Source organism: Abrus precatorius, unplaced genomic scaffold (genome assembly GCF_003935025.1).
Source record: "Abrus precatorius isolate BTA unplaced genomic scaffold, Abrus_2018 Scaffold2, whole genome shotgun sequence".
Classification (NCBI taxonomy): domain Eukaryota; kingdom Viridiplantae; phylum Streptophyta; class Magnoliopsida; order Fabales; family Fabaceae; genus Abrus; species Abrus precatorius.
Genome location: NW_020874362.1, coordinates 3,746,577 through 3,759,187, shown reverse-complemented (window position 1 = coordinate 3,759,187; position 12,611 = coordinate 3,746,577). Strand labels below are relative to the sequence as shown.

Below are 12,611 nucleotides of genomic sequence, written 5' to 3'. Positions count from 1 at the left end.
GTGCACGTAAAGAGCCTAGTTAGTGTTATATTATCTTTAAAAGTTATTATTTTTATTTAAAAATGATGTCTAATTAAAGAATAATAATTTTTTAAGGGTATTTATTATGATTAATTAATTTAATTCAGTATTTAGAGTTGATGTAAATATTTTTTATTTATAGTATTCTTAACGGAGTCAAGAGTCTATTATCAGTAATAAATTTTCATTAACTCTAATTATTAGATTGTGTGAATTTTTTAAAATATTATTTAAAATTTTCATTTTATATTTTAGGTATTAAAATTTTTTTATTGGTCTTTAAAATTTTGATGTCTAGTCTATTTAATAAATAAGTTTAGTTGAATCTAGATAGGGGATAGGTGCGCATTGGCGAAAATGAATTATATAGGTTTTTTTTTTAACCTTTTTTTGGTGTACGAGTTTAAAGGGAAGAAAAATTAATGAAAGAGAAGATTGTTTTTTAAATAAAATATTAATTTAAATAGATTAAATAATGACATATTAATTTAAACTGAAAAATTAGCATTCCCAACCCGTCTATATATTTCGTTCTCTTTTTTCATCAAAACTATCTGAGACAATTTATTTGAATTTGATAATACACGTATAGTCTGCGAAAAAGTGCATTAGTTTGGTTAATATTTTGATATTGGTGTGTAGAGATATTTATAAATCAATCTAAGAACAGACATTATAATCATTATAATTGAATATATAAATAAAGAGAAAAATAGGCAACAACATTACAGGCATGAGTCATGCTAGCTTTGGAAGTTTGGGATTATACAGCATCATATTTCATAAAGATATTGTTTTTTTTATCTTGCAACATTTTCGGCTTTAAGTTAGAATAAAATATGAATTAATTTTATTTTTTCCTAAGGTTCTATTAGTTTATTTTATTTTGGATTGAATTAACATTAAAGAATTTTATCTTTTCTCGTATATTTTTTCAATCATAATAGTTCTCATTAATTTCTTTATTTTTTAAAATAAAGTTTGAGGCTTTTAATTTAATTAACTTAATTATAATTTTTTTTATTTTCAGATTATTTTTATAAATATTAGTAGTTACAAATTTAATATAAAAATTATTTAATTCTATCCTATTAATTATAATCTTTTTATAAATTTAAATAACTTTGTGTATATTTCTTAACTTGAATCATAAAAAATAGTTATCATTTAAGTATATTTTCTTTTGAAAATATAAATACATATTTTTAATTCAATTTATAATTATTAAATTGAATAAATTACATTTTTAAAATATAAAATTTGTTGCTTAACTCAAATCATCATTGCTAAATTGGCTTGAGTCCACCTGGTTAGATGATTAGTTTAGGTTAGACTGAATAATTTTTTTCATCAAATTTGACCTAACTTAACCTACCTATGATCGCTTTTAATTTTATTTATATAATTTCCAACACACAGAGTTGTGCGGTCATTTGAAAAAAAATCAAATATTTATTATTATTACATGAAATTTTATATAATTTAATATTAATATGATGTTAATATAAAACTTTTTATATCATAAACCAATTAGAATTTACAGTTGACATAAATTTTAAATTAATTATTACTGATGATTTTTTTATTCAGTATTATATAACAATATAATATTTTTATACTATTATTATATTTTAATTAAATTTAAATTTATATAATAATTTTTTAAAAATTAAAAACTTTATTTTAATAAATTTTATAAAAATACAAAAATTATAAAATATTCTAAATTATTCATGCATCTCTTGCTAAACACATTTTTTGACGAATTATCTGGTCATTGTACCCAAAAATAAAAAATAAAAAAATAGCGTGATTTTTTTTCTTGCTATTTCTGCATTGCATGGGTGTTCAATTTTATTAATTGCACGAGTAAAAGTGACTCCATTTGACTTCAGATGTCCCACTCAAAATGATGCATATGCAATTTAATTTGTTTAAAAAATGTTTATTCAATCTAAATGGAAATTACGAACAATTTTTTGTTTCACAAAGTACATAACTGCAAAAATAGCTTGTTTAGCATTGTTATATGTCATAATAAAATTCACTGTTCTTAAGGTTATTTACACGTAAAAGTTAACTACTTTTTCCACATGCATGATTTTCTTTTTGTTCTGTTTAAGTTCACTTCAGCTAGAGTTTTCCCTCAATATACCGCACACGACATATTTTTGTTTTGCATGATAAAAAAAAATCACATTTTAATTATTTAGAAATAATTGATAATTCAGGTTGCATACCTCTCAGGCTCTCTCACTTGAGTACAACCAAAATTAGCAAATAAAAATAATAATATAAAACTATTTTGTTAATCAAATACTTGCAAAATTGTGAATCAATTTTATTACTTGCTTATTTACATTAAACATACATATTTTTCTTATAATAATAACTTTTTATGAATACTTTTCAAATTTTATTTGAAAAAAATTGCATAGTACAATGAATATTTGCTAATAATATTTTGCGAGTTTTTTTCAGAATAGTTTGACTTTCTCTTACCATTATTATTACTTAAGTATTTTTACAAAACCTTTATAGTGTGTACACTACATTGATATAATAATCTAAATACAACAAAGGATAACATTTTGAGAATTGAGTTGCATTCCAGTGGAGAGTTAATTAATTACTTAGAATTTTATCTTAATTGTTAAGGTTATAAGACTTCAGTTTGATGTGGGCTTTCAAGGTAATCATACGATCAAATTTTTTGAGTATGGTCAATTTGTTTTCTTTCAACTCGATTTCTTAAATAGGCCAATGAATATTATACATGTCAAAGTCATAATAATAACTTAAATTAGTTGATAGTCCTTGTCATTTTAGACTCATGAAAAATGAAACCTCTAATATTACACATGGAAGTCTCTCACTCTCTTAGGCCATAGAGGATGAAATTTATTTCTTCTTACTTATTGGAACCTTGAGAGTGATGACGCTTATACTATTGTTCAACTTAGTTATGTGAATGTTGGCATCGTGGCAATAGTGTTTAAGCAATTAATTCTATCTTTTTTATTTGAGGTAGTTGCTTATATTATAGAAAGCTTCGCTACCCACAACTTCTACTTGCTAAAACTTGAGTTACTACACATATTATCACAAGTCACAACCTCCCTTCCTTTGTCATTTTTTTTTATGTTGTCTTTTAACTTAGTACATATGTTTGTATTGTGCCCTTAGCTAGTCGGAACTTTTAATATTTAAACATGTTTGTTTGTTGTTTTTTTTTTTTTCCTTTTCCCTTCAAATAGTGGTTGCTTCAAGGTATAGGTTTTTTGTATTGGGGGACCACTAAATTTGTGTAATCATAATATTTTTCTTAGGGTGTTATTGATTGTGATCTTGAGATTTTCATATCTCCTTTAGTGCCCCTTTAAGCTTAGATTAGTCCTTTAAATACGGAGTGAATTACATTCATTTTCTCTAACTTTTAAGTACATTCTCTTTGAGCATTTGTTTAATTGCTTCTAACCTTAACTTGCCTATTCTAACTTACACAACTCTTTAGGGTCCAAATCCCTCGTATAGGATTAGGGAAAATTAGCTTGGTACATAATAAGGTTTACCTCTCCCGAGAACAACACACTTGGTGTGAATCTATCTAGGTGTTCTTAGGGGATTTGTGGTGTTATCACAGTCTTCAAGGTTTGTGAGAAATTATGAAGTTTTTACTATTGATTGTTCTCTCATTATCCCTCTTGTAGACGAATAAATAAACATAATATTAGTAAAACAAAATAAATTACTTTCTACAATATATTTTTATATTGGTTAATAACTACCTGATTTAATAAAAATTGCGATGACATTTTTAAAATTAACAATAATGTTTTTAACATTAGTTGTGAAATTAATCAATATAAAAAATACTTTATACATAAGTTATTTTCTGAATTAATGTAGAAAGTAAAAATAAAATTATAAAAATAAAAAACAAGTTAAAGTTTTGAAAAAACAAGTTTGGATAAATATATGAAATAGACATATAATATATATAAATCAGAGTTTAATATTAAAAGTTATACTTATTTAAAATTTATAACTAAAATTAAATTTTTTTTACATTATTATCTTTTGAACTAACATAAAATCAGTTGAAAATGAAAATATTTTATAGATGTGTACTAATATTTTTTACATTAATTCTAAAAATAATAGATATAAAAAGCACTTTTTACATTATTTTTAAACTTTTTATATTGTTTGTTCGTAAAACTGATGTAAAATGAATTCAAAATAAAATATTTTAAAAGTATGCGTTAGTAAAATAATATAAATTAGAGTTGATGAACACGAATTCTCACTTACATTCTTAAATTTCTATTAAAATTTTCACTTCATTTTATGTTTTTTTACACAATTAACAAACACAAATACAAACTCTTATCAGATATATTAATAATTTTATTTTACTTCATTTTGTGTTTATTTTTTATTAATAAATATTTTTTATTTATAAACTTAACAATGATTAACAAAATTGATGAAAGATTGATAATGAACACTACATATTGAATAAGATTGACAAACATTAACTATAAACACTATATATTTTTCATTTATAGATTTAACAAAGATAACATGTAAAAGACAAACGTTAATGCTATTAATATTAATAAATATCAACACCACTAAAAAATTATTTACTAAATTTAAGAGGAACACTGACACTATTAATAAATAAAAAAATGTTATTTTATATCAATTAATTAATTAATATAAAATCTACTCACTTACATATATTTACATGAATTTAGTGACACACGTTAAAAGTTATTTTTAAATGGATCTGAATTCTCTACAATTTTTGAGGAAATTGTAACTTGCAATTTAAATTCGCTTAAGCAAATTTAGCAAAAAGTAATTTTGGTACTAGTCAAAAAAATTCGCTTAACCCAAAATTATAAAAAATTTAAAAACTTCATCTTCTTTCTCTTTAAGCTACATAAGAGTTGAGTTGAGAAATATTTGTGTAAGATCATATGGTCACATTTTATGGTCATACAACAAAAACTTAAGTATTTTAAAACATGTAATAATACAACTATTTCTCAACAAATTTCTCAAAGTTATCATTCATATAATTCTTATTATCATTTTCAATAATTTAACTTGATTTCAAATGGTTCTACCTCACTAATATTTAACATAAGTAGCACACTAGACAATACATTTAAAATATTTGGTGAGATGAAATATGTAAGAGTCTTTAGTAATTAGGTAGTCATTGATAAGAAACAAAAATTTCTCGAATTTTCTGCAGTTTAGAGAGGAAGATGATGAAGTTTTAAATTAAGTAAAAATTATTTCGTTTAAGTAAATTTAAATGGCATGATGCAATTTTCTCTAAAACTAGAAAGGATCCAAATTCTTTTTTAAAATATGTAAAAGAATTTTTTTTTCCTGTCTTTAGTGTAAGTTAGTACTTTTGTATTTGACTACTTCAAGCTTACATCAAAAAGTCTGTCACATTATTGAATCGTTATTAGTGATCACATTGTTTTCATTCAGTAATCTACTATCTTTTTGTCCATCGTTCGGATAGAAAAAGCTTTACTTAGCAATAAACAACACGAATGAACTTGATTAGGTTTCATAGCATTCAATCAATTAAATCATTTTTGTTACTACTTCAATGCTTTTAATACCTTCAATTAATATATACTTTTAATATATAAAATCTCATCGAAATATATCAATTAAATTTAGATTTCATTTACCTTCAATTGAATTGTTATATGTCAATTCTCATATATGCTTTTAAAACGTTTAATCTTATCACTATATTAAAAATTATATATAAATCTTATATGTAAGTTTTTTCGTGTATAAATAACCATGTTAAAAAAATCAATTGAATAACATACGAATAAATTACTCCCTGTCGTTAGTTTAGTTTTCGTGTCAATTATCACTATTATTGATCCATAAGAGATTGGGGAGCTGAAGCCTGAAAGTCACCATTATCTATCAAAATGAAAGTGGTGAATGTGAATCCATGGTTTTATTCAACCGACCAGTCGTGACTAAGTTTGACTTTTCTTATTCGTAAAAATATTTCTTTTTACGTCAATATGCAACACCATTAAATCGTCACGCTATGGACCCAAAAATGATCTACAGTGAAATTAACCTTATGTTGACATAGTCAACAGACTTCATTCAACAGGTGTTTTGTAAATTTCGAAAGTTAAATCAACTGCGTTAAATTATTTTTGAAAATAAAATACATCTTTATAATTTAATACTTACAATTTAAAAATGTTCTTAATTGAGTTTTGTTGAAGGAGATGGATGAGTAGTTTGTTAATTTTATTCGTTTAATTTAAAAAATTGGAGGAAAGGAAAAAAATGAAAGGGTAAAATAATTTATAATTTAAAATTATATAAAATTTGTCTTGAGTTCTTATTTATTCTCCCATTCTTTTTATTAATATTAATAAAAACACAATAATATATTAATCATATTTCCCTTTTTTTTATTAAACGATAAATTCAATTGAAAACTATAAAATATGAAAGGTTATTGTGTAAATATTAAAGACGTATGAGTGTTAGTTGGAAAGAAAAATGAAATCGGTAGTCACAGAAAAAGAAAAAGAGGGCGTGAAAGTGGGGAACATGGAAAATGGAATTGTAGTGGGGCCTTTATATGGTCAATGGCACACACAGCTGTGACCTGTGTGATATGGAATCGAAAATTTTGCATTATCATATCTTTTTAATAAAATTAGTATTTTAAATTTCTTAACTAGGTTTAGTAGAATGTCTTTTAGTATTAATGTTGCATTATTATAAAATTTACTAGCAAAATTAAATTACAAATCTCTTTATAATTTAATTGCATCTTTATTCATTAAATATATTTATTTTAAATATTGACATTAATGAGTAAGATTAATAAATAAAATGAAGTTAATTAATTAAAGTATACAATTAAAAGTTAGAAGATATTATACATATATATATATATATATATATATATATTAGTAAAAAATTATTTAATAATTTTTATACTATGCAATTTTAGATAAATATTAGAACAAATAAAAAAAGGTAAAAGAAAAAAGAGCTGAAGACTTGTTTATTATTGTCTTTAAAATATTTACGAAAGAGCTGATAAATAATATTATTGATTAGTATGTTCAGAGTATATTAAAAATCATCAGGTAAATATATTGTTATTTTTTATATAATTTTTAAAAAATAATATATAATATTAGATACGTAATTTTATTTTTATTATTGAAATAACGAAATTAATATGAAAAACTATAGACACCAGAAAAATAATATTAGATAGTCGAAAATCACTAAAAATATTTATATGATTGGTTAATTATCATGTAACATATAAACAAATAATTTAATTGATAAAAAAAAGATGATTAAAATTGAAAAATGTGTGAGTGATGCAGTAATGAATGTTTAAGGAATCTTATGGGCGATGACAGGAACAGTAATCGCATTTGAAAAAATCACGTTCAAATCAAAATCGGCGTCGCAGTCAACGGTCAACACTCTATTTCTTATTTCTTCTTCCTCTCTCAATCGTCCTTCGCAAGTCACCAACCACGTCACCTTTTCTTTTTCTTAACTAAATTACACTCTCCTCTTCTCATAAATATTATATTTTATTATTTAATGTACACAATTATCAAGTATTTGTTTCTGAAAATAAAATAAAAGTTTGAAATGAAACATAATTAATTAAAATAATTATATAAAAAGGAGTGAGAAGTTGCCAAGTATGTTCTGTTCTAGTAACAGCAATAGGTTTTAACGTGTAGCTGAAACGCGTGGCCGAACACGCAAACGTTCCTCTTTTGTTTCACTGTTCAGACACGCTCCTCTCTTAAATTCACGCACCCCTCTTCTCATCGCTCTAGCATCTTCCTTCTCTCTCTCTCTCTCTCTGGTCAATAGCCAAGAGTATGAATACGGACACGCAACCCGGAACGCCGTCGTATTGGTGCTACAGCTGCACCCGTTTCGTTCATCTCACCGGCCACGACAACATCCTGTGTCCCAACTGCGAAAGTGGCTTCGTCGAAGAGATCCGCGCCGACCCGTCACCGCGCCACCGTCTCAGCCCCTTTCCCGACGACGACCCTCTATCCCTCCGGAGGCAAGGCTTTCGCCGGAGACGCCGCGACGCCGGCAACCGCTCCCCTTTTAACCCTGTCATCGTTCTTCGTGGCCCCGGAGATGCCGCCGTCGATCGCGACGGAGCCAGCACGTTTGAGCTCTACTACGACGACGGCGACGGCTCCGGCCTCCGCCCCCTGCCGCCGACCATGTCCGAGTTCCTCCTCGGCTCCGGCTTCGACCGCTTGCTGGAGCAGTTCGCGCAGATCGAGATGAACGGCTTTGGCCGGCCGGAGAATCCCCCGGCGTCGAAGGCGGCGATTGAGTCGATGCCGACGGTCGAGATCGGAGAGGCGCAGGTGGGAACCGATGCGCACTGCGCCGTTTGCAAAGAGGCGTTTGAGCTACACGCGGAGGCGCGTGAGTTGCCGTGCAAGCATATCTATCACTCCGATTGCATTCTTCCATGGCTTTCGATGCGAAACTCGTGTCCTGTGTGTCGCCACGAGCTTCCCTCGGATCTGGAAAGCAGAGTTTCGGGGCAGATCGACGAGGAAGCGATCGGGTTAACTATTTGGAGGTTGCCCGGTGGGGGATTCGCTGTGGGTAGATTTTCCGGCGGCCGAAGAGCCGGCGAGAGCCATTTTCCGGTGGTGTACACGGAAATGGATGGTGGGCTGAACGCAAACGGAGCTCCGAGAAGAATTTCTCGGTCGGTGAGAAGCAATAGGGTTAGGGAAAGTCGTGGATTTGGCAGATTTTTTCGAAGTTTCTTTTCATTCTTTGGGAGACTTGGTTCAAGGTCCTCTTCTTCTTCTTCGTCTTTGTCATCTTATTCTAGCTCTGAGCACGTTTCAATGAGCAGAAGCCATAGCCAAGTGAGTTCAGTGTTCAATAGAAACTCACGGAGACGTAACAGGACTTGGGTCTTGGAAGATTGATCGATGACAAGCATGGAAATTTTGCAAAGAATACTTTTTTTATTTTATTTTTCTCTTTGGGTTATGGGATTCATACTGTAAATAGCACTATAGAAGCAAGTGTAGTTTTCCCTCTCTGTGGGATTCATGAGGCAATAGAAGCTAGCTGCGTTATATGGTTGTTCTTGAGATGTGGTCGCTGAAGGGTGCAAATTTTGGGCTTTGAGAATTGATAAAGATTGTTGTTGTTGTGGGAGTGGAACAAGAACAAGCATGTGCATCTGTGCGCTTTCCAGTTGGCACCACTAACTGTAGCACTGGACCTGGCAGACATTGGGAAACAAGAATGATGCTTTGTTCCCCCGTGAACTTAATTATTTTTTTTTTTTTTAATATATTTGTTAGAATTCTTTCAAGATTATGTTCTTCGAGATGCCTCTCTCAACTTGCACCATAATGTTTTGACAACATGCCGATGATTAGATATTATGTAATGCACATGTCACTTTCCTTTGTAATTTCTTTTACATGGGAAATGCAATTTGAATGGACAGCAGCAAAACTATCGTTCTACTTGGGTAATCTTATCTTATCAAAAAATTTCCAAGTTTCTAATTGTTTCATAACTTTCCTTCTAATTTTGAGCTAGCTGTTCGTTTGTATGATGATTTGTAACTTGGATAATGGTGCTGGTTCCTGCTATTTTTTCACCTTTTCTCTTCTCCTAGCAACTTAATCAAAAGATAAAGGCTATTTTTCACCCTTACCATTAGTCTTTATTCTTTTTGTTCTGATGGTCTTGTTCAATTAGGGTATAACAGTTCTACTTGGCGGTGCAGCAGATTCCATAAAGGGTTCCCCTTTTTTGATTTATCTGCTTTGTTTTTTAATTGTCGCCGTAAACACGTCTCCAACTACTGTTTATATGCCTAGAAGATCCCATTTGATCCAGTATTTTGTTTATTACTTTCTCGCGTTTGGAACAAGGTATGCAAATGCGATTCTGAATTTTTCAACTTCCATTTGAAGTTTGAAAATTGATATTAGTTTGCCATGCTTTTGGGCTAACGCAGTTTGCAATTGTTGACCTTGAAAGCACTTGTCTTCTTCTCATTTATGAAGGTCTGGTTATTCTCGAATCGGTTCCTGAATTAGAGGAACCAGAGATGCAATTTGATCCAAGTGATAATTTTTTGAAATTAAGCCAAACTAATATCAATTTAAAGTTAATGAGCCTTAGAGCCCGAAGCCCCGAATGAATCTTGAACTATCGGGTCATTTCATATTAGAAATTTGAAATTCAAAAATTTAAATTTTGATATATTAAGAAATTAATATCTATTCATACTATTATATTATCAATTTATAAACTTTGTTTTTTAAAATTACATTCTTACATAACAAAAGAATATAATAATTGTCAAGAATGTATTCTATTATATTTTATTCTTCCTCTTCCTTAATAATTCTTTAATATCTTTAAACGTTATCTGAATTCAAAAATACTTATACATTGTATAAAAAATATTAATGTATAATTTAATTCATTTAAGTTTCGAATTTCCCTTCACCTATTCTTGAATCCATCAAGAGCCCAGCACTTGAGCAACCAACACAATTAACATTGATTAAAAACCAACAGCAAGTATAATTGGTAAATTAAAACTAGAATTAAGCATGATTGGAGGGCTAAACCCTCTTCCACCATAAACGCGCAATTATCAAAGAAAAACGAGAGATTCACTCTTTAGCTGGGCTAAGGCCTAAGAGTGGCTTTGCGTGAAGTGAATACCAACTTGTCCGAAGAAGTCTTGCGTGCTATATTAAGTGACCCATTGCGTACTCCCCTAAACTGCGCACCTTTCTCTCAAGGGATGATACTATGTTCTATTAGCCAGTTCCGTTACATTGTTTTGTGAGAAGGAACAAAATATTAATTATGTCAAAACAACAATTTTAATGGAAATACAGAGAGGCCACGTGGTATTATTCGTAAAAAGTTACTTCAAGTCACAATAAACTTGTTAAAAATTAATTATTAGTTTTTTTTAATTTTTTATTTTTATAATTAATTTGATTTAATAATTATAATTCAACCAGCTAGTTATAAATTATTATTATATTCTTTTACCATGAAAATTGTGAAAAAAAATTCATTATCTGACAAACATCTTGAACGAAACCTTTTTACCCTCTCATGATTTTGTTCTCGAACTTTTATCACTGACAACGATTTATGTACTGTCGAACTGGACAACTTACGATGATTAATTGTCTAAGGGCAACTGAATAATATATATATATATATATATATATATATATATGTGTGTATAAATATAAAAACAATTTTAAAAATCAAGAATAAAAACAAATAATTGACAAAAAAAAAGAAAAATAATGGAAGAGCACAGCTGATACACCAAGATCAAATAATTGTAAAACAACGAAGCTAAAAGAGTGACAATATAATAATGAAAATACATATGCATAGAGAAATAATGAATAAAAGAAGACTGATTTGCATCTACAAAAGAGATGCACGAATTTTTAAAATAATATAAAAAGTTTTAAAATGTAAAAACAATCTCTAAACAATTTAGTCATTTAAATAAAAAATTAATATTTTTTTCTAAATTTCTCCTATTTTTAAAACAATGCAAAAAAAAAAAAAAGAATTTTAACTCTCTCTTTACTTTTCTTTTTCTTTTTTCCAAAATTTTGAGCTAAATGACGTAAATTTTTAAAAAAAAAAAAACTCTCCTCCATTATATTCCCTTCCAATCAAAGCCACAGTGCGGTTTTATTAATATCAATGTTGATGTTTTCATTTAAAAAAAATCTTTAGAATCGAAATTCACTGGTATCTTCCATCATTCATTGTTGAAATGATATCTTAACTTACAACCGAAGATCAATTTTCAAACTTCAGAGAGTTAATTCCTTTTAAAATATATAAATTATCAAAACAAATTGTATCTTCTTTAATAAAAGGTTTCTTATATATGGTGAAAATAAAATCTTAATCACCACATTAGAAGATTTAATCATCCATCAATTAAGTCAAAATTTGTAGATAGTTTGGGTGTAAAAGCTAGGAATTACTTATTGGGGGCATGTCGGTGTTGGTTGTGAGCTTCCATCGGCGAAGGTTGCACCTTTCTGCATGCGAAGGAGGCGTGGCAATAGCAACGCAACGGCTCCATAATTAACAACTCGACGTGGCATCTCCTAAACTCTAGACTTCTCCTGAATTTACAACCTACCATTTCCAAATAAATAAATTGTTTCTTGTACGTCTACCCTTTTTCTTTTTCTTTTTCTAACAATAAAAAAATCAAATATTTAACGCTTGTTATGGAGAAAAGCTCACATGAATAATTAATTATTAAGAACAAAGTGTAGACTATATAAAATCGTATCGTTTTGTTTACTACAATGTTTTTGTAAATGGCATTTCTTTTATTTGATTTATATTACAGCACAGCAGTGAACCCCACCCCACGTCATCCAACACCAACAACGTAGATAGTAACGAAGCTATACCTGTCTGTCACATTTGGTATAAGTACAATTACA

The 12,611-nt window shown here is 28.6% G+C and overlaps 1 protein-coding gene across 1 annotated transcript; it reads left to right on the top strand.

Moving 5' to 3' along the window:
• Positions 1-7,890: 7,890 nt before the first annotated feature.
• On the top strand, positions 7,891-9,635 carry LOC113858450 (E3 ubiquitin-protein ligase RDUF2-like). The gene has a single exon (XM_027491112.1). The coding sequence runs from the start codon at positions 7,962-7,964 to the stop codon at positions 9,054-9,056; it is 1,095 nt and encodes a 364-aa protein (XP_027346913.1). The 5' UTR covers positions 7,891-7,961; the 3' UTR covers positions 9,057-9,635.
• The last annotated feature ends 2,976 nt before the right edge of the window (positions 9,636-12,611 follow it).

Excerpts from the sequence above, each read along its gene's own strand:
- LOC113858450 (XM_027491112.1), top strand. The coding sequence starts at position 7,962 with ATGAATACGGACACGCAACCCGGAACGCCGTCGTATTGGTGCTACAGC.